The sequence below is a fragment of the Eptatretus burgeri genome, chromosome 5, assembly GCF_056783735.1.
Source record: "Eptatretus burgeri isolate ZD-2024b chromosome 5, Ebu_testis_v1, whole genome shotgun sequence".
In the NCBI taxonomy this organism is placed as follows: domain Eukaryota; kingdom Metazoa; phylum Chordata; class Myxini; order Myxiniformes; family Myxinidae; genus Eptatretus; species Eptatretus burgeri.
The window spans coordinates 46,274,532-46,298,044 of record NC_140965.1 but is presented as its reverse complement, the minus strand read 5'-3'; the positions used below and the strand labels follow the sequence as shown (position 1 = coordinate 46,298,044).

Genomic DNA, 23,513 nt, shown 5'->3' with positions numbered 1-23,513 from the left:
CCATTTCTGTCTCCACCTCCCTTCGAGGCGTTTCCAGAAAGCTCTCGAAGGGGGGCGTGCCCCCACTCCGACCCCCTCACACAGTGCATCCACCAATCGGGAGCGAGCTGCCGCACCCCTCCCCTTCACACCAAGCGTGGTGGGGGGGATTCAGGCGGAAGCATCAAGCAGGAAAATTAGGCGGGAAAACCCCACAGGCGTTGTTGGTTTTTGTTCTTGCACGCGCCCGCACGGTGCTCATTGAATGGCGAGTGTCGAAGATGTGGTAGCGTAGTTGTGGAAGGTGGCGTCGTGTGGTGAATGGCGTGATCGTGAGATGTTGGTTGTGGCGATGTTCGTTGTTGTTCTTGCAACAAATTAACAATAGCCAAAGAAAAACGGCTTACTGAAGCGTCGCAACCCGAATGGATCACATATATTCCCTCGATACAACGGGTTTGGGCTAACTCCACATGAACTTACCGATATATCTCACCTGAGGACCCTTTTTGGTGTAATGCGAATTTCCACAACCGTAACAATATTCATATATAGACTAAAAACCCCAAGGTGATCATATAAGCAAAAAAAACCACTCAATCCACAATATACAAAGAGATTTGCTCTTTTTATTATTATTATAATACATATATAAAATGCAAAACAGAAATATTAGCAGTCATGGCAAAATGTTGAACATTTTACCAGCACATGATCCTTACAGTACTTAACTGGAGGATTTAAAAAAGGGATCTTGGCATCTTCACACTTGTCCTGATCGATGCTTGCAAGGGTCATTTACTGGATCTCTCCCATGTAGAGCCTCTTGTCGCTGGATGCGGACAGCACTGGGGGCAGAAGAGTAGAGCACGACTTGAAGATCACGCAGATACAGGTGGAATATGTGGAATAAATGTAAGTGTAAGGGTAAGTGGAGTAAGTGAATTAGAGTATGTAAGTGAAGATGTACCGAAGCGGAGGAGCTCGTTATTACAAGAAAGGAAATTACCTTGTGACTGCATTGCTCAGATGAGAGGAGAGTTGAAATAAATAAAAGTAACATTCTGAACTGTGAAGTCAATCACTCAGGGAAAGAAATGGGACTTGCTCCGAATAAATAAGAAATGCAAAGAAATGTTTTGGTTCCAGGTTTGAAGACATTGTAATTTCTGGAGACATCCCTATATGTTAAAAAAATATTGATAAAACTGCAAGTATCACTAAAACCAGCATCATATGTCTCAAAGACCATAAAATAGTAACACGTGTCACACACCAATGTGTTCGTCAGGGTGAAAGGAAACCTCGTTTACTGAACCAGCATGTCCAGGGAGCTTGTACAAGATTCGCCGCAGTGTCGTGTCCCAGATATAGACGTATCTATAAAAGAGAGATGTAAGTAGTACTTTTTTGGTTCAAAACTGCCAGCACTTTTAAAATCCTTTATCTCATCCAGAGGTAAAACAAAATCCACATAATTAATTATTTTACGATAAAACAATCACAACACAGTAACACGTTCAAGACACATCGAGCACCAATTTATCAAAAGCATATTTACATGTACCTGTCTGCTGAACCAGCTGCAATCTTGCTGCCATCCGTGGACCAAGAACATCGGAGCAAGTTCTACAGAGAAGGGACGACAAATGGTGAACATACTGATTGACAAAGCTAACTTCGGCCAAGCGAGGTGGATGGGTATAAGGAAGTGAGGTGAATGGGTGTGTGGCAGTGCGTGAGGTGGGTGGGAGGAGGCTAGGAGGCGAGGTGGGTTGGCAGGAGGATGCTTGGAGGAGAGGTGGGTGGGTGGGTGGGAATAGGTTAGGAGGTAAACTAGAATAGGTTAGGAGGCGAGGAGGGCAAGCGGGAGTAGGCGAGGTGGGCGAGTGGGAGTAGGCGAGGTGGGCGAGCGAGAGGAGAGGTGGGAAAGCGGGAGGAAGCGAGGTGGGCAAGAGGGAGGGGAGAGGTGGGAAAGCAGGAGGAGGGACGTGCGCAAGCGGGAGGATGCGAGGTGGGCAAACGGGAGGGGGAGAGGTGGGCAAGCGGGAGGAGGTGAGGTGGACAAGCGGGAGGAGGCGAGGTGAGCAAGCGGGAGGAGGCGAGCTGGACAAGCGGGAGGAGGAGAGCTGGACAAGCGGGAGGAGGAGAGCTGGGCAAGCGGGAGGAGGAGAGCTGGGCAAGCGGGAGGAGGAGAGCTGGGCAAGCGGGAGGAGGAGAGCTGGGCAAGCGGAAGGAGGAGAGCTGGGCAAGCGGAAGGAGGAGAGCTGGGCAAGTGGAAGGAGGAGAGCTGGGCAAGCGGAAGGAGGAGAGCTGGGCAAGCGGGAGGAGGAGAGGAGGGCAAGAGGGAGGAGGCGAGGTGTGCAAGAGGGAGGAGGCAAGGTGGGCAAGCAGGAGGAGATGAGGTGGGCAAGCGGGAGGAGGAGAGGTGGGCAAGCGGGAGGAGGTGAGGTGGGGAAGCGAGAGGAGGGGAGGTGGGCAAGCGGGAGGAGGCGAGGTGGGCAAGCGGGAGGAGGCGAGGTGGGCAAGCGGGAGGAGGCGAGGTGGGCAAGTGGAAAGAGCCGAGCTGGACAAGTGGGAGAAGAGGAGCTGGGCAAGCAGGAGGCGATCTGGGTAAGTGGGAGGAGGAGAGCTGGGCAAGTGGGAGAAGGCGAGGTGAGCAGGAGGGAGAAGGGGAGGTGGGGAAGGGGGAGGTGACGAGGTGGACAAGCGGGAGGAGGTGAGGTGGGCAAGCGAGAGGAGGCGAGGTGGGCAAGCGGGAGGAGGCGAGGTGGGCAAGCGGGAGGAGGCGAGGTGGGCAAGCGGGAGGAGGCGAGGTGGGCAAGCGGGAGGAGGCGAGGTGGGCAAGCGGGAGGAGGCGAGGTGGGCAAGTGGAAAGAGCCGAGCTGGACAAGTGGGAGAAGAGGAGCTGGGCAAGCAGGAGGCGATCTGGGTAAGTGGGAGGAGGAGAGCTGGGCAAGTGGGAGAAGGCGAGGTGAGCAAGAGGGAGAAGGCGAGGTGGGCAAGCGGGAGGTGACGAGGTGGACAAGCGGGAGGAGGCGAGGTGGGCAAGTGGGAGGAGGTGAGGTGGGAAAGCGGGAGGAAGAAAGGTGGGCAAGCGGGAGGAGGCATGATGGGAGGTGGAATTGGAGCCTCGGTGGGCAGGAGGAGGGGGAAAGCTGGGTGAGTGGGAGGAGGCGAGGTGGGTGGGCGGGAGTAACCATTGGAAGTGGGTGGGTAGGGAATCCAGTTGACAGTTAAGCAGATTGTTGATGAAACAGCTTGTATAAAAGAGCACAACATTACATATATTAACCTTTTCAAAGTTGTGCAGATTTCCATGGAAGATCTTAAGACATCTCTCTTGTGGAGCAAATGGGCGAATGTCCCAAATCCGCACTGTAATACAAACATATGGAGCCTCAAAGTCAATTTTATAATTTGGTCACTGCGATGGACAAGGTGGGCTTTGGGTCTTCCCAACCCCATCCCTCAAGTAAAAATAAAAGCTTTCAAAGTTTTCCGAGAATGGTAGATCTTGGCAGAACAATCAGTTAACATGATCATTGAGTTGCACAAAACTTTACATTACGCCAAAAATCTTTTCATTTTGGAACGCAAATAATTAGTACTGTAATAAAGTAGTATTTACGATGCAAAAAATCTTGACCAATACGGCACTTTCAAAATGACGCAATCTACCCCAGATTGCTAAGTGAGCATGTACAGAACCCCTTAATGACAAAATTAATTGGGGTGACCTGGACATATTTCATGGGGCCCGTGGACGAGTTAGAGGGAATTTCGTTTAGATTTAGAATGGGAAATGGATTTGGGAGACATGGACGGACATGGAATGTGTAGTGAGGACGTAGCTTAGCTACGTTGATTAAATGTAACGTGCACGAGGTTAAGGGACAACGAGGGAGTATGAGATAGTTCGGGGAACATAGGTAGAGTGTTGGTGTGAAAATAAAAGTGAAAGAAAGATGTATGTTGAGTGAGTATGGGTCAGCGGGTCCGAGTGAGTGAATGGAGTGGATGTGGAATGCATGGTGCGAATGAATGAGTGGGGGGAGGAATTAATCCCACCCAAATGACCCCGGAGTCAGTGTAATGTCAGTTAGTGGGTTAGTGAAATTTACTAAAAGGAGGTCATTTTGTTGTTGGTGTGGGAAGAAGGCACGAAACCCGTTTGGAGGGGTGCAGGAGTCTATGGACCGGCTGGGAGCGTGGCTGTTGAAAGGTGAGTATTGAGTGGAGGGCACCCCAGGCACCGGACTAGTCGGCCAGAGTAGGCCAAGGGTCCAGGGACCGGGATAGTGTAGTGGGCATGGGTGACCCACGGAAAGGGACCCGTAGTGCAAAATGCCACGTGGGCATCGGAGGGGCGCAATGCCAGGAAGGGCAACCCCCCGCGTTCATAGGGAGCAGGTAGGTTCGGAGGCAGCCTCAGGGCCCGAGGCTTCCGTAGTTTGAGATTCGGCAGAGGGGGAATCCCTGCCATGTGAGCCACGCTGCCCAGCCATGAAATTGTGCAAGGGCACGAGTGAAAATTTGAGGGCTTGGCCCAAATTTATAACGGGACACCAACATGGGCGACGGGAATCATGGTTTCTAGAACCAATAGCTTCAAGTGACAGGCGTTTTGAAAAGCCCCGGAGATAGTTTAAAATTTAATAAAGGATAGGGTAGATAGGAAACGTGTACCACTGTACTCCTTGGCACCATCCATCCCTTCGCTCTCTGTAGGCCGCTGGACCCACCTTGGTAAGATGGCTGAAGTATGTGGGAGGCTATTCTAAGGCATTGTTGGGCCTCGAGACAGGACGCCAGCCTCTTCCTTATTCCCCTCCAAAAAGGATTTTATGTGTTGGGAGTAGGCCAGGTTGACAGGATAGGTTAGCCGGACAAAGACAGAAAGGAGGTTAGGGAGACGAAATTATAAGAAAAAAATAAAATAAAATAAAAAGTGGCTAAATGTTGTTTTTTTGTTGCAAATTAAGGGAGTGGGTATGGACAAAGACAGGCAAAGGTGATAGGTTGGGGGGAGACTGTAGGCTAGGTCCGAGCCCGTTGCGAGAGCGGCTGGCACCACCGAACTCCCTCCACAAACCTCACGGAACGAGACCAGAGGCCAGCCAGCTTCATATGCCGGCCTGTGTTGTGCTACAGCTGCTGGTCCGCATTGCCTTGCCTTGCCATGCCTGATTTGCCTGCCTTTGCCATAACCCCATGCCTGCTACCCCTGTTTGCATTGCCTGTGTTCACCATCCATGCATGTGTGCCAGGACCATCGCCAGTATTTTGCAAGGACTGCCCTGCAGGCAGCCACACCATGGGGACTGCAATTGTGCCGGTGATTTCTGCCACGTCTGCTTTCCATGGCAGAATCAGATCAAAATGACAAAATGGGCGGAGCCCGGGGGGGGGCGTGAAAGGTCGGAGGTGAAAGACCAAACACCTCCCCAACCCGATAAAAGGGCGAACCGAGATGCCGAGGAGTTGAGTTGAGTTGAGGAGAGGAGCGTCGAGCGCAGCGGAGCTTGGAGTCCGGGAGAAGTTCGAGTTCTGTGCAGGGCTGTTGCTCGTCAGAGCGCAGCGGAGCTTGGAGTCCGGGAGAGGTTCGAGTCCAGTGGAGGGCTGTTGGTCGGTGGAGGCAGCCGGCAAGAAGTTGCCAACCAGCGGCATAATGGTCCGAGGTGATCGGGCCCCGGGACGGTCCGAGCGACGCTAAGGAGTGCGCGGGCTCTTAAGAGAGCATCAACTCTAAAAGAGCAAGGCCCGTTCGCTCCTCTGAGGAGTCTTCGGCTCGGCCCGATCGACCAGGCCGCACGGCAAGGCACGGACCAACCGAGTCGCCATCACACCAGCTGCCATGTTGACGGCGAGACATCGAGGGTCGTCCAGCGAGTCACCACGGGGGTGGCAGGTAACCTGCGCCTTCTTCTTAGACTTCTTCAGGAACGAGGGGAGGGAATATCCGCCTGAAGGGGGAATATTCCCTCCCCTCGTTCCTGAAGAAGGCTATCCTGCTGCTTGCACCGGGTCACGACACATTCCCCAAGCTCCTCCTCATTGTCCCTCGTTTACTCCATGTGTGTGCGTTCGTCTTTAGTTCCAATTAATCCACCCTCTATCGCCCGTGTCTCTGTTTCCGTGACTATTTGCGTTTGTCACCTCTTTTGTTTCCTTCGTCTCCATTATTATTTCTGCCGTCGTCTCTATTATTATTTCCTCTACCTCCTGAGTTTCTATACATTTTATTTCTGTTGTCTCTTCGTGTCTCACGGAGCTCCTGCGGTCTCCACAGCTCCGCGGAACATTAAAGGCCTGCAGGTCCTGTTCTACCCTTTCCTTTCCTGGGGTTTTCTTTGCATGAAAGTTGTGGTGCCTTGTCCTATAAGTTGAACTAAGTGATTGTGTACATAATAAATAGACAACGGCTGTAGGGTCTTTTTGCTCGTGTCCTGTCCCTTACCCCCATTGCATTCATTGCTTGTATACGTGTACAATAAATGCCCTCATTGTTTGAATATTCACCTGCTCGTTGCGTCCCTTCCTCCATTGAGCTGCTGTAATTGCGTTCGGAATAATAGCTGGTTTTTAATAGCCGATAAGATTATAATTGGATCCAACGGGCTTGGCGATAATACACCACTCGGCAAATCGCAAACGGAGCGAGCTGCCGAAGCGGCTTGTTTCCGAGCAAGTTCCGTTGAGGTACAATCTCTCGGTAATCTGCCCGTGCGAATAATTAGGTAAATCGACAATTCGGCAATCGGACCCTGTAGCGCGGGCAGAGCAGTGACAAGGTTGTGGTGTGCTTTAAAAACACACCCGTAGCTGGATTTCGGCGTTGATCCGGAAAGCTACGACTGGATTGCCCGTCCGGGGGATGCGCGCGGCCGCAATTAGCTAAAAGCGGTCGCCCGCACGCCGAACGGGTGGAAACCACAACACTATGTAGGGTGCCCGTCCCGTCCCATATATACACATACATATAAATATATACACATACATATATATTGTTGTGGATCTCACCGCGCCGGCGTGCGGGCGACCGCTTTTAGCTAATTCGAGGCCGCACGCGCCCACCGACCGCGGCAATCCAGTCGTAGCTTCCGGATCAACGCCGAAATCCAGCTACGGGTGTGTTTTAACCACACCGTAGATCAGCCAAATTTTCTAACCACGCACTACAGGGTTGATCGCCGAATTGTCGATGCACCTAATTATTCGTGCAGACAGAAATGCCGGCGATTAACACCTCAATGGAGCCTGCATGAAAACGAGCCGCTTTTAAGCAGCTCGTTCTGTTTGCGATTTGCCAAGCGGTTTTATATTGCCAAGCCCCGTCAGATCCGATTACTTTAACGGTGTTAAAAACCAGCTAATATTCCGAATGCAATTATGGCCGTTCAATGGAGGAAGGGACGCAACGAGCAGGTGACTATTCAAACAAAGGGGCCATTTATTTAGAACACATGCACGCATGCAGTCAAGGCAATGAATGTGGGTAGGGACAAGACGCGAGCAAACAAAAGAACTACAGCCATTCTAATTATTATTTACATGCACTTATAACAATTCTCTACTGAAGGAGCCACAACTTCCATGCAAAGAAAACCCCAGGAAAGGAAAGGGTAGAACAGGACCCGTAGGCCTTTAATGTTCCGCGGAGCTGTGGAGACCGCAGGAGCTCCGCGAGACCGCGCAGGTTACCTGCCACCATCGTGGTGAGTCGCTGGGCAACTCTCGAGGTTTCATCGTCAACACGGCAGCTGGTGTGGCGGCTCGGTTGGTCCAGGCCGAGCCGTACGGCCTGGTGGATCAGGCCTAACCGACGACGCCTCAGAGGAGCGCATGGGCCTTGCTCTTTTGGAGTTGATGCTCTCTTAAGAGCCCGTTCACTCCTCAGCGTCGCTCGGACCGTCCCGGGGCCCGATCACCTCGGACCGTTATGTCGCTGTCTGGCGACTTCTCGCCGGCTGCCTCCACCGACCAACAGCCCTGCACTGGACTCGAACCTCTTCCGGACTCCAAGCTCCGACAAGCAACAGCCCTGCACTGGACTCGAACTGGAATTGGCGCTCTCCACCCCGACTCCGAACGAACTGCACTCGAATTCGAACCCAGACTCCAGCTCGACTCAGGCTTGGCGTTGCAGCACGCCCTTTTATGGGGTACGGGGGTGCATTTGGTCTTCCACCTCTGACACTTCACCCCCCGCTGGCTCCACCCCTTTTGTCATTTTGATCCGATCTCGCCGTCCTGACGAGTACAAAGCGGACGTAGTAGAGATCACCGGCCCTCGCCCCAACGAGGGAGTCCCCGCGTCTGTCGGAGGAGATTCCGCTCGTCCGTGGAATGCCGTTGCTGGCGAAAAGATGGTGGCGTTTGTGGAGACGAAGGGGAGGAGACATTCTTTGTTTGTTGATGTGGTGAGGGGATGTTGGCGGTTGTCACGAAGGTGGTGAGTAGATGTTGGCGGTTGTTGGTTAAGGTGGTGAGATGTTGGCGGTTGTTGGTTAAGGTGGTGAGGAGATATTGTTTAAAATAAAGATAGAAAAGAATAATACTACCTCAAGATTGCACAGCCCGGCTCACGAATAATTCCAGTTAGACATCGGTGGGGAAATCTATCTGGAGACACACTTATCGACATAACTGATCTTCGGGGAACCTGAATGGTGTTCTGTGAATTTCCACAACCGTAACAATATATATATATATATATATATACACATATAAATATAAATATATATATAAGCCGGTAGGCGACATGGGTGGTCGCTATATAATTGCATACTAGTCATACAGTTTTTGACGGATCGGGCTGAAAATTTTCAACAAAGAGGTTGATTATAGTACGCATGAAAGCGCGGAAGCCGATTTTTGATTTTCGAAAAAAAATATATAAAAATATTTTTCGGATTTTTTCAAAAATGTTAAAGTCCCGTTGCTGGGCAACGGTGGCATCCAGAGCAACAGTGCTTAAAAGCATACAACTAGATCCTGGTATGAACCTACCAGTCAAGTTTCATCAAAATCGATTGACTCCTCTGGCCTCCAGAGCTGTCCATTACATACATCCAGAAAACCTGAGAATAACGGTAGTCTAGCGACCACACAATACATATATATAGTATACCTGCTGTAATGTAAATGTATACCCCGGTTAAACAATAAAAAATGTATACCGCGGTTAAAATAGTTGTACCATATTCCTGTGTCGTAAGAGGCGACCAGGGTTGCGTCAGGAAGGGCATCCGGCGTAAAACATGTGCCAAATCACGATGCGGATCATACGGATGATCCGCTGCGGCGACCCCTAACGGGACCAGCCGAAAGAAGAAGAAGAAGATATATATACACATGTATATATACGAGGTGTGTTCAAAAAGTATCCAACCTTAATTTTTCGTGCGTGAACAAATGAAGATAGGAAGGCGTGGTTTGGTGTACGTATGTAGGCAATCCTAATTTGTATGTGTGAATATTTTCCCGCCTGCAGAAGCTGTCAGTCACCGACAGACCGCCGATGAGTGAGGAAGTGTAAGTGAGCACCGTCGGATTTTCATTTTTGACAAAATGACGGAAAAAAACTTGAACAACGCTACTGCATCAAATTTTGTGTAAAGCTTGGTGATTCCCAAGTGGAAACGATCCGCAAAATTCAACAGGCCTTCGGGAACGGAGCAATGGGCACCACACAGATAAAAGAGTGGTACAACCGCTTCAAAAATGGTCGCACATCAGTGGAAAGTGAAGCACGTTCTGGTAGGCCCTCAACATCCCGAAATGAGATAGTCATTGACCAAGTGAGGACCCTGCTGATGCAGGATCGTCGAATCACGATCAGAGAACTTGCAGACGAGGCGGGTGTCAGCATTGGATCCATTCATTCCATTGTGACTGAGGATGTGGGCTTAAGGAGAATCTCAGTGAAGTTCATGCCAAAGCTGCTAACGATCGAGCAGAAGCAACTCCGTTTGGAGATCGCACAGGACATGCTGGAGACTGTGAACAGCGATCCCAACTTCAACACAGTGATCACTGGCGATGAGACCACAGTGATCCGTCATTTTGTCAAAAACGAAAATCCGACGGCGCTCACTTACACTTCCTCACTCATTGGCGGTCTGTCGGTGACTGACAGCTTCTGCAGGCGGGAAAATATTCACGCATACGGATTAGGATCGCCGACATACATGCACCAAACCACGCCTCCCTCGCTTCATTTGTTTACGCACGAAAAATTAAGGTTGGATACTTTTTGAACACACCTCGTATATATACAGTAAAAGTCTTAAATCACGGCCGTTGGGGTCCATAAAATAAAAATCCGCGGTTTAGATGATCCGCAGATCCGTCAATAATATTAATAAAATATAATCTTGTACCAACGGACCGCGGATAGAGAGTACAAGCGGAAAACAAGCGAGGCACGTTCACCCAACAACACCAACCTTGCCGCCATTGGTCATGTGACCTGATTTTGGCGGCATTGCTAGAGCGGTCTTCAACATTGAATTAAACAAAATAGCTGCCTTCCTCCACCCACTCCTGCAGCTTCGGGAAGAAGGCTTCCGCAGCTGTGATGTCTGCGGATCGGGCCTCGCCGCAGATCTTGACCTCCTCGATTCCGTGTCTTCTTCCAGCGATGAATCCAACCCTTGGAGCAGCTGTACTCCTCCTGACCCTCCAGGGACTTGAACTTGAGGGCCTGTATGCAGGGTCCGGAGACTGGCTTCCCGGCTGCCTTGTGGGCTGTGAACCAGTCGAAGACAGCCTTGTCCAACGCTGGATCCTGAGCCTTCCTGGCTCTCTTGCGGCTCAGCCCGCTCTCCTCGTCGAGGTCCTGCACGAAGGAGCGAAGATTGGCCTCCTCCTCCTCCTTCACCCATCCTCACAAGGTACTCTCTTGTACCTCAGTTTCCCTGGATATCTTAGCTTTACTCTCCTTCCCAGAAACAATCCTGTCCACCAACAAAAGTTTTTCGGAAACAGTTCTGGATGTGTGCTTCCTTTTTCCCCCCGGCATGTTGACCGATGACGTCACAGCAATGGCGGAGGGAGATGAAGAAGAAGCTAGCTTCGATGTTTGAAACGGCTGTAGAAAGCTGTAGAATGGTCGTAGAATCACGGATAATCAATGTGTGGTCTGTAGTAAGTAGTCTAAGGTTATGATTGAGATGGATATGGCCTGAGGTTTTATACAGAAGAGGTGAGAGCGAGTTTATGACACCCGCCACCTCAGATTCGCTCACCGGGTGTCAAAAAGGACCCAATTGTTGGATTAAACGGTGGATGAAGGGCTTAAACCGCGGATTATAGCATGTGTCGGCGGGTAGCGAACATATGTCAATGATTTCACAAGCCATTGTGTGTTTTACACCAACATCCACGCATTCACACTTGTACAACGGTTCAGACCGCGGTTGAGATCAAAGACCAACAATCCACCCCAAAAATACCACTATTTCATGTCTAAATTTTGGGGTCCATGGTGGGCCCACGGATTAGCCGATTTCGCGGTTAAAAAGGCCGCTAATTAAGAGGGTTTTACTGTATACATATTATATATATATATATATATATATATATATATATACATATACATATACACATATACATATATACATATATACATATATATATATATATATATATATATATATATATGTATATGTGTATATGTATATATATATATATATATATATATATATATATATATATAAATACACACACACACATACATCTATCTATAATTCCAGCAATCTCTGTGTGTCTGTCTGTATGTGTCTGCGACCCCCGTTTCTCGACAACCCCAGGACCGATCTAATTGAAACTTGCCAGGAATATTGCTGGGGACCTGAATATGTGCCTTTTCAAGGTTTGATATAAATCGGACAAGCGGTTCCCAAGTTATGGGCATTTATTTATCAACCAATGACAGGACACGGTGTTATGACGTCACTATTGACATCACGATTATTTTTTTTTTCAATGTACGGGTACGCACGTACGGCCACGCACCTACGGGCACGCACCTACTGGCCCATGAGAGCGAAGGAATGGCCTGTGTGGATGTTGTTTCTGTGGTTTGAAAGTTTTTTTTCCCGCCCCACGCACGTACGGGCACGTGAGAGCGAAGGAACGGCCTGTGTATTTGTTTCTGGCACGCGGTTTGAAATATATATATTTTTTTGCACGTACAGCCACGCACGTACGGGCACGCACGTACGGGCCCGTACCTACGGGCACGCACGTACGGGCACGCATCTACAGGCCCGCACCAGTATCTATACAAGCCGGTAGGCGACATGGGTGGTCGCGACATAATTGCATACTAGTCATACAGTTTCTGATGGATCGGGCTGAAATTTTTTGACAAAGAGGTTGATTATAGTGCACATAAAAGCCTGGAAGCCAATTTTTGAAAAAAATTAATATTTATGATTTTTCAAAAATTTCAAAGTCCCGTTGCTAGGCAACGGTGGTGTCGATAGCAACTGTGCTCAAAAGCATACAACTAGATCCTGGTATGAACCTACCTGTCAAGTTTCAACAAAATCGGTTGACTCCTCTGGCCTCCAGAGCTGTCCATTACATACAAATAAACATACAAGCCGGGAGGTGACATGGGTGGTCGCCACATAATTGCATACCAGTCATACAGTTTTTGACGGATCGTGCTGAACATTTTTGACAAAGAGGTTCATTATAGTGCGCATAAAAGCCTGGAAGCCGATTTTCGAAAAAAATTTAGGATTTTTCAAAAATTTCAAAGTCCGGTTGCTAGGCAACGGTGGTGTCCATAGCAACGCTGCCCAAAAGCATAGAACTAGATCCTGGTAAGAACCTACCTGTCAAGTTTCATCAAAATCGGTTGACTCCTCTGGCCTCCATAGCTGTCCATTACATACAAACACGCAAACATACATACAGACAGACGGAAAAAGTGAAAATAAGGGTACTTTCGCGACCACCCAACAGACGGAAAAACTGAGAATAAGTGTAGTCTAGCGACGAGCCAATCCATATATATGTATATATATGTATATATATATATATATATATATATATATATATATATATATATATATATATATATATACATACATACATATATATATATATACATACATATATATATATACATACATATATATATACATACATATAATTATACGTATGTATGTACAGTATATATATGTATATTATATATATATATATATATATTGTTACGGATCCGGGGTGGCGGGTTTCTCACCCGGTCCGAGTCGCCACACTCACCACCGCCGTCTCCGGGGTTTATAACACCGGCCGGCTCAGCACAGGCCTCGGGTCACGCGCCTTCAATCACGATACCAACGTAATCCTTGTACCTTGCCAGTTGGGAAAATATAACCCCTGGTTAACCTCCGCCATCGAAGATGGACGGAGGTTACTGTTTTCACCCCTGTCTGTTTGTTTGTTTGTGAACAGTATTACGGAAAAACTCCTGGACGGATTTCGACGTAACTTGGTGGGGGGATTAGGTCCAAGGATCATGCCATTAGATTTTGGACTTGGTCCAAAGTCCAATATGGCCACTATGGTGGCCATTTTGAAAAAAATATTTGAATTTTTGTTTTTGCATTTCTACATGTTTTAAGTGATTTCCAACCAAAAAAAAAAAATTTGTTGGAGGAAAAAAAAAAAAAAATTTGCAACTTTTTTTCAAAAAAATTTCATTTTATTTGAAAACTATTTGAATTTTTTGGGGAATTTTTACATGTTTTTAGTGATTTCCAACCCCCCCCCAAAAAAATTTGTTCGAGAAAAAAAAAATTAGAAATTTTGCAACTTTTTTTTCAAAAAAATTTCGATTTTTTTTTTGGCATTTCTACATGCGCGTCAATCTAGTTTAGTTTATTCAATCGTGGTTCAGTAGAGTCTGATCCATTTTGACCTACAATGAATAGGATATCAGGTTCACTTAAGTGACCCAGCAGTATTGACAGCGGAGGTTTTGCACTCTACAGAGTGCTCCCCCTCTAGTTACAGACTGGTTTTGTCAGATGCCGAGCGTTTTCTGCCAGTCTGTAACCATTTTTGGTGTTATATGCCAATCGACGGATCGTTCCTCGACGCGACACAAATTAATCCATAGCGACAACTTCATATGAATTAACCAGATTTATTGGGGAACATCGAGGATCACAAAAAGGGCCAAATCAACTCCCCCAAAAAATGAATGCAGTCTATTTTGGAGTACCAACTCTGTCTTGGAGGCCCTTTGCAAAAGCCACTGACTCTCACTCCATTGACTTTTTTGCATGAAGAGAAGCTTACCGGTATTGTCCATGGCATTTGAGAGGACGTATGAGCCATCAGGACTCAGAGAAAGACCAGTCACAGAATCCAAATGACCCTTCATTGTATAAACAAGCTTGTTCTGCCGCAAATCCCACGTCTGAAAGGGTGTGGAGGGTAAGAGTGGGGCAGGGAGGGGAGGAGTGGGGTGGAGTAAATTAGTACACACTTAAAACCTGTACTGACACAAATGTAAATTTGAAGCAATATGAAGTGGAGATCATCACCGCACCTTAAGAACATTGTCAATACCACCCGAAACGATTTGGTCAGTGGTGTCATTGAAAGTGACAGCCATCACTTGATAGGTGTTTTGAAAGGTGTGTACGGCTTCTTTTTTACGTGTGTCAAAAAGCTGGTTGGTGGAGCAGGGACGCAGAGGTGAAAGAGAAAACAACGTTAATATCTTGAAGAAATGCTACAATGTCATATTGAATGCAATCTCAGACAGGAAAGAAATGCAGTATTATGAACAAGGCAAACCTTGATGGTGCCATCATCACTCCCTGTGCACACCAACTGGGGTCCACGACGCGCTGGGTAGCACGAGTTGACGAACGCCGAGTGACCCTTCAACCGCTTGAGTCGTACACCCGTCTCACTGTCCCACACTGCCACAGTTTTGTCCGAAGATGCAGTAAACAGATGGCTGGACAAGATGAATGCAAATTAGACTGCAAAAATAATGGCGTCAAGCAGGTGTCGGACAGATTGCTTAGAGCCGTTCAAAGTTCGTGGTTTACACCTGAGCCCGCCGACAATTATACAATCGATCCAAGAGGCCCGAATAAAAGTTGTAAGAAAGATACGACTTCAACTCCAACAAAAAGTGTCATCATAATTGGGTATAAGAAGAAAGGAAATAGGCAAGTCATTACGTATGAGAAACAGGTTAAGAGAGCGAAGAAAGCTCAGATTAAAGAAAAAACAAAGACCAAGGATCATGTTCAGCTTTTGCAGGAAGTTGCAGAGGAAACGTTTTGTGAATTAGACTTGAGAAAAAGGACATGGGAAGGGTCTTTTAAAATCTTGCTTTGCGTTTCTGAGCATGACCAATATTTCCTACAAGCTGCCATTTTGTCTGAATCTCTGTATTCCCTCACGCTTAGAGCACGAGTGGCAAATTTGATTGGCCCAGATGGCATAAAATGGTGCAATATTTTGTGCAAGTACTGAGAAAGGGAAGATTTTTGAAAGTGCCAACAAGGTGATTTGTGTTCTGCAGTATTTTACAGTATATAATTCATCTGAAATAAAATAAAAGTTTTAAAGGCTGGAGAGAAATATATATATATATATATATATATATATATATATATATATATATATATATATATATTGAAGCGTTTCCAGAAGTTTACAACTATTGATGCACCGTCGTTTACACCACCCTAATTAACACGTTAAATTAGTTATTCATGCATGTTGCTCATGACCTTTATGACATCATTAAAAAAAAAGTTTTTTTTGCATTTCTACATGTTTTAAGTGATTTCCAACCCCCCCCCCAAAAAAAAAAAATTGTTAGAAAAAAAATATTTTTGCAACTTTTTTTTTTTTCAACAAAATTTCGATTTTTTTTTGCATTTCTACATGTTATAAGTGATTTACAACAAAAAAACATGCCAAAATTATAATTGCGGCTGATTTTGGAACTTCAGATGGATATACCCACGTAAAATCAATTTCTGTCTCAAGGAATCTAGTTATGACGAATGAATTGAGTATGTAAAAGTTAAAAATAAAGGGAAAGTTGCAAACTATAACTCTGTGAGCACTGTTGACGTCAAATTGAATGAATAGGATATCAGGTTCACTTGAGTGACCTAGCAGTATTGGCGGCGGAGGTTTTGCACTCTACCGAGTGCTCCCCCTCTAGTTCTAATCCTGTTTTCCTCCTTATTTGTGTTTACACAATGGCTCGTAGGATAATTTAGAGGTATGCACAATTGCTGTTAAGCAGTCTAACCCAGGTTTGAATCTTGACCCAGCTGTAAACTCTCACCCTAGTGTTTTGCATGCAAGGCGATCCACAAATGTGCACACCATCCATCAAAGGCCGCTGACCCAGAGCACACCTCTGCCAGAACCGGTAGTTGGTGGATGTTATAGATGACATAGTATCTTTTGCAAATAGTAGGTGAGTTATTGCCAGCTCCCTGAACTATAATTCACTGTCAGCAGTCAAACGTTCAGGCTTCACCAGCCGGCTCTTGAACGACTTGGACCAAAAACGTTTATGCATTGGACCAATGCACATTGGTTCATAACATGGTGGCAGTGGTTTTGGAAATCCCAAGTGTTCCTGCCCATCGTTAAAACTTTCTCAAACCTGCCATCAGTGTTGAAATGCAGATCCATTACGACCCCAGTATGGCCCCGCAGATTGGCAAAGTTTTCACAGTCGCCGTAGACATTCCATAAAACTGCAGAAAAAAAATTGGAAAAAAAACACGATAAAAACAAAGCACAAGAAAGATGCACAAGGGAAGATAAAGCTTTACAAGATGACTGACATGAATACCATATTAATTGGGAAAACATGATGCAAATTCATAGCTAAAGGAACCATTTTAATAACCAAATAAAAAATGATCTTTGACAATTTTTAGGATCGAGTCACACCGTTGTTGGCATAGTACAGTTACAGGTTTATCCTCACATCCAATTCCCACGTTACTTTCCTGGCAAATGAATCCCCCCAGATAAGGTACCGTGCTCTCGACGACCCACTGCTATAAATCAAGAATGGCAAGTGGAAGTGGGATACTGGCTTGTCTTTGACCGTAACAAAACTGCGGAGCAAAACTCCCACCCACTATTTACACACTGGTGTCTAACCAATAGAGAAAGACAATAGGCCAGGTTTGAAACTAATGGTTATGTTAACACACACACACACACACACACACACACACACACACACACACACACACACACACACACACACACACACACACACACACACACACACACACACGTGTCTTACCCTTAAACACACAAGCTCATTAGACAGTCACCTTATCATGAAACTTGACATTGGTGCCTCATTCACTCTGGGATATTAGACAGATAAGAGTGATAGACCGAGAAATGAAGAAGGCGGGGATAATTGGAGACCCCTCGCTCACCTGACATAAGCTTGCGGGCTTATATTGGTCCCAACGTGAAAAGGCGGGGGAGAGAGAAAAGAGAGGGTAATGGTGTGATGGTGGGATGCGGTGAATGCCTCATAATCCGATAGAGGAAATCGTGAATGGGGTTCCCGTTGTGACAGCGGTTGATGAAAAAAATCATTTCAAGAGAGAAAAAAAAGAAAGAAAAAAAAGATAGCTCCAGCAAACTATACCGCTGAGGTTGTTTGCATTGATCAAATTCTCCCAAAGAGTACTTGACTGAATCGGGAATTGATTTTTGAATAATTTTCTTCGTTGCCCGATTTGAACGAAACTTGATACTGCACACCGTAGGAGAATGGTAAGGTGGGCCGAAAATTTTTGCGCTATCGTGTACCGTTTTGGCTGTATTTCGGGAACATACATACATACATGATGAGAGTTTTAGTAATATACGAGACGACCCGTGAACCTCTTTGGGTTCCCGTTGTGATCGTGACAGCGGTTGATAAAAAAATCATTTCTGCAAAAAAAAAAAAGATAGCACCAGCGAACTATACCACTGAGGTTGTTTGCATTGATCAAATAATCCCGAAGAATACTTGACTGAATCGGGAATTGATTTTTAATCATTTTTTTTGTTGCCAGATTTGAACGAAACTTGATATTGCGCGTAAATGTGAAGAAAAAAAAATGGAGAAAAGAAAGTTGAATAAATTCTTGTGCGTAATATTTTAAACACAATTTTATTTATTCATTAACACAGAAGTATTAGATCAAAATGGCGATGTTTATTTTAGGCTTAAGAATAAATCGTTCTTTGTCTATCCTAAATGTTTGAGATTTTAAAATAAATCATTTGAATAAAAAAAGATAGCTCCAGTGAACTATACCACTGAGGTTGTTTGCATTGATCAAAAATATCCCGAAGAGTATTTGACTGAATCGGGAATTGATTTTTTAATAAATTTTTTTCGTTGCCCGATTTTAACGAAACTTAATACTGCACACCACAGGAGAATGGTGAGTAATGTGGGCTGAAATTTTTTGCGCTGTCGTGTACTGTTTTGGCTGTATTTCGGGAACATACATACATACAAGATGAAAGTTTTAGCAATATATAGATAGAGATGGTGCTATAAAGAGGAATCAACAAAAAGTGCTTACGGATTATCTGGTCAAAACCAGCAGATGCCAGTGTTGCGCCATTCGGGTGGAATTTGCAACAAAACACCTCACTCTCATGGCCTGTGAGCAACATGATGGGAGCCTGGAGGCTCGATGTCCGAGGGGGGCCCTGTGGAAGTACAATGCACTCGACTTCAAACTTCCAGCTCGAACCATTAAAAAACAAGGACAAATGTGTCCAAGAGCCGCGTCCTAAAAGCAATAACAACAACAACTTCCGATATTTCGTCACATGCCTTGATGGAGCCAATAGCGAGACCCGCCATGGGGGCTCCTGTTCATAATGAGAAAATCGTGTATTTACGAAATTACAACACATTAAATGGAATAATCTTTAAATATTAACGTGAACTTTTCGAAACTTTAAAGCAAATGTCCGAATATATTTAAAACTTCATGAAAGACACTCTCAAAAGGAACCCTCAATACGAGTATGTGTAGAGGTGTTCGTATCTAAGGAGATCCGGATCCTGTAAATAAAAGAGCCGAGTCCTAAAGGTTTTGTCTTCACCAGAGGAAGAAGAATAAGAATAATAAGAATAAGAATAAGAATAAGAATAAGAATAAGAATAAGAATAAGAATAAGAAGAAGAACAAAAACGCGGAGCTCTCTTAGAGCCAGCGTTCGCTACGCGAGACACAGCTAAAAAAAATACAATTTACATGTTATTCATCAGGACATAAATGCTTTTGAACACCACAAGTGGTGTAAATTTGGAGGTCACCAGAATGATCTCCAATGATGGAAAACCATATTTTTAAGACAAACTTTTAAAGAGTATAAAAATGTTTACTAGAATTAGGGGAGTGGGGGGGGGGGGGGGGGGGGGTGGGGGGAGATTGACCGAGGCAGTGAATGAACGATTGGGTCGTGTCTTTGTGGTCTTTTGACCGTGACCTTTGACCTTTTGATGTGAATGAACGACTGGGTCGTGGCGGTGAAAGAATGACGGGGTCGCGGGAATGAAGAAAGTGCAGGGAAGATGAGAAATAAATGAAGTAGAGGTTGGGGGTGAGGGGGAAGGGGAAGGGGTTGTGAAAAATGAGAATCATTCTGGGAAGACTGAATCTATATTATAAAAAGAGCCGTGTCTGTCTGTCTGTCTGTCTGTCTGTCTGTCTGTCTGTCTGTCTGTCTGTCTGTCGTGTTAGAATTTGAGAACAGATGAACGAATTTCAATAAATCCACGAGGTTTGTGACGGAAAAAAAATGTTGTTTTTAATTTTTTTGATGGGTACATGGGCACATGTGGTGAAACTGCAAATGCTAACTTGCGACGCTGGTTAACACCCCCAACCCCCAGGAATCCTTCTTCGTTTTTCCCTATTAATTAGCCATCACAGCAAAGATTGGTATTTCTGTCAGCGAAGCAACGGGTCTTATATTCTAGTGATGTGTTAAAAATGCAAGAAATGAAGTGGAAGGGCAAGATTTGAAATTAATGAAGTGGGGAAGTGGGGTGGGAGGGTTGGCGTGGGGGGAGAGGGGGGGACTCACTGTGACCAACCATCTCGTACTTCACTGGATAGTCCCGTTTATGCCTGGGTGGGGGTGGGAGACTCACTGTGACCAACCATGTGTCACATGTGACCCCTACCTGTGTCCCTTGCTTTATTTTACTTTCATGGGAGCTGGTCACCCTGGGAGGTGAGGATTTGGGGAAAGGCAAGAATTGAATGAGGTTGGGGGGGGGGAGGCGAGAATTGAATGAAGTTGGGGGGGGAAACGCAAGAAATTAATGAAGTTGGGGGGGACAAGGCAAGAAATGAATGGTGTTGGGGGGGACAAGACAAAAAATGAATGGTTTGGAGAGGGACAAGACAAGAAATGAATGGTTTGGAGGGGGACAAGACAAGAAATGAGTGGTTTGGAGGGGGACAAGACAATAAATGAATGGTTTGGAGGGGGACAAGACAATAAATGAATGGTTTGGAGGGGGACAAGACAATAAATGAGTGGTTTGGAGGGGGACAAGGCAAGAAATGAATGGTTTGGAGGGGGACAAGACAATAAATGAATGGTTTGGAGGGGGACAAGACAATAAATGAATGGTTTGGAGGGGGACAAGACAATAAATGAATGGTTTGGAGGGGGACAAGGCGAAAAATGAATGGTTTGGAGGGGGACAAGACAAGAAATGAGTGGTTTGAAGGGGGACAAGACAAGAAATGAGTGGTTTGGAGGGGGACAAGACAATAAATGAATGGTTTGGAGGGGGACAAGGCAATAAATGAATGGTTTGGAGGGGGACAAGACAATAAATGAATGGTTTGGAGGGGGACAAGGCAAGAAATGAATGGTTTGGAGGGGGACAAGACAAAAAATGAATGGTTTGGAGGGGGACAAGACAAAAATGAATGGTTTGGAGGGGGACAAGACAAGAAATGAGTGGTTTGGAGGGGGACAAGACAATAAATGAATGGTGTGGAGGGGGACAAGACAATAAATGAATGGTTTGGAGGGGGAGAAGGCAAGAAATGAATGGTTTGGAGGGGGAGAAGGCAAGAAATGAATGGTTTGGAGGGGGACAAGGCAAGAAATGAATGGTTTGGAGGGGGACAAGGCAATAAATGAATGGTTTGGAGGGGGACAAGACAATAAATGAATGGTTTGGAGGGGGACAAGGCAAGAAATGAATGGTTTGGAGGGGGACAAGGCAATAAATGAATGGTTTGGAGGGGGACAAGACAATAAATGAATGGTTTGGAGGGGGACAAGGCAAGAAATGAATGGTTTGGAGGGGGACAAGACAAAAAATGAATGGTTTGGAGGGGGACAAGACAAAAATGAATGGTTTGGAGGGGGACAAGACAAGAAATGAGTGGTTTGGAGGGGGACAAGACAATAAATGAATGGTTTGGAGGGGGACAAGACAATAAATGAATGGTTTGGAGGGGGAGAAGGCAAGAAATGAATGGTTTGGAGGGGGAGAAGGCAAGAAATGAGTGGGTTGGAGGGGGACAAGACAATAAATGAATGGTTTGGAGGGGGACAAGGCAAGAAATGAATGGTTTGGAGGGGGACAAGACAATAAATGAATGGTTTGGAGGGGGACAAGGCAAGAAATGAATGGTTTGGAGGGGGACAAGGCAAGAAATGAATGGTTTGGAGGGGGACAAGGCAAGAAATGAATGGTTTGGAGGGGGACAAGGCAAGAAATGAATGGTTTGGAGGGGGACAAGACAATAAATGAATGGTTTGGAGGGGGACAAGGCAAGAAATGAATGGTTTGGAGAGGGACAAGACAAGAAATGAGTGGTTTGGAGGGGGACAAGGCAAGAAATGAATGGTTTGGAGGGGGACAAGACAATAAATGAATGGTTTGGAGGGGGACAAGGCAAGAAATGAATGGTTTGGAGGGGGAGAAGGCAAGAAATGAATGGTTTGGAGGGGGACAAGACAATAAATGAATGGTTTGGAGGGGGACAAGGCAAGAAATGAATGGTTTGGAGGGGGACAAGGCAAGAAATGAATGGTTTGGAGAGGGACAAGACAAGAAATGAGTGGTTTGGAGGGGGACAAGACAAAAAATGAGTGGTTTGGAGGGGGAGAAGGCAAGAAATGAATGGTTTGGAGGGGGACAAGACAATAAATGAATGGTTTGGAGAGGGACAAGGCAAGAAATGAATGGTTTGGAGGGGGACAAGGCAAGAAATGAATGGTTTGGAGGGGGACAAGACAAGAAATGAGTGGTTTGGAGGGGGACAAGACAAAAAATGAAAGAAGTGCGGGGTTGGGGGAGGGGGAGGGGGGGCACGCTACAAGATGAAATGCGAGTACAACAAAAGAATGAAGTTCGAGGTGGAGAAATGATGGAATGAATGAATGGAGTGAAGCAAAGAAAAAAAGTTAACACCGCGGGTTGGAAAGACTGAGAATGTGGTTAAAATAATATGAATGACAGTCCTGTCGGGAGGAGGCAGAGATCCAGTCGGTTTAACAACATCGTCCTTACCACAGACACCAAACTCCCAGCTCTCGCCGCAGCCACCATCTCTTGTCGCGACCTTTTAACGGGCGAGGCCGCAATTAAGGCGAGATCTTGCGCCTTTCTCTTTTGTTCTATCATGTCGGAAAGATTAAAATCCACAAAATCTCAATAGGCCTTCCCCTAGCGCCAGCGCAGAGCAAAAGTGATTGGTCAATCAAAACCAAAAATTCAACGCGTGATGTTACAGTTTAACAGAAATGTGAACTTCACCTTATATTTAAATGTAGTATATAATGTGAATACGGTGTTAGAAAGCACATTACTGTACTTTGGGACCTTGTATGAAGAGCATAGATTTTTGATAATACACCGCCCAAAACAATATCGCCATTATTAGAATTTCTTCTGTGACAAAGTTTAGTAAATACGGTATTAAAAAAAGTGTCAGGTAAAAATATATAAAAGTACTCACAATAATGGCTATTTAATAGATATAATTGTTTTTGCTGTTATTTCCTGAAAATCTTTTCCTTTTTAATTAAATACTTTACACAATTACTGTATAAGGTTGAACACCAAAATTACTGCTTTAAAAAGTATTTCATGTTGTGCATTTTGTAAAAAAAAAAATATATTTTTTTTTAAACATCTGTGAATATGAAGAAAGATATTTGAGGAGGTGTAAACCTTGGACTTCAAATACTACACACCTCTCTCAAATAACCATCATACATGGTTCACAATTTGGCAAAATTTGTTCATTTACATATCACAAGTTACACGTTTCGTTGAATTTTGTTCCTTTTCGAAGAAACAATTGTACATACGCCTCCGATGCTCTTTGAGGTGTATAGCAATTTAGATTGGTTCGTGGAGTCTCTTTTTTTTTTTTTTCCTTTTCGTCAACTGTCTTTGAAATTCGATTACAAGACAAAAGTTGCTACTTACTCTGTGA

General features: G+C 45.5%; 1 protein-coding gene across 1 annotated transcript; it reads right to left on the bottom strand.

Moving 5' to 3' along the window:
* Nucleotides 1-588: 588 nt before the first annotated feature.
* On the bottom strand, nt 589-22,784 carry SNRNP40 (small nuclear ribonucleoprotein U5 subunit 40). The gene is made up of 10 exons (XM_085881703.1): nt 22,583-22,784; nt 18,606-18,735; nt 16,655-16,748; nt 14,806-14,971; nt 14,555-14,677; nt 14,302-14,422; nt 3,275-3,357; nt 1,547-1,608; nt 1,256-1,359; nt 589-827 (listed from the first exon to the last, which is right to left on the bottom strand). The coding sequence occupies exons 1-10, from the start codon at nt 22,694-22,696 to the stop codon at nt 778-780; spliced, it is 1,047 nt and encodes a 348-aa protein (XP_085737829.1). The 5' UTR covers nt 22,697-22,784; the 3' UTR covers nt 589-777.
* Nucleotides 22,785-23,513: the final 729 nt, after the last annotated feature.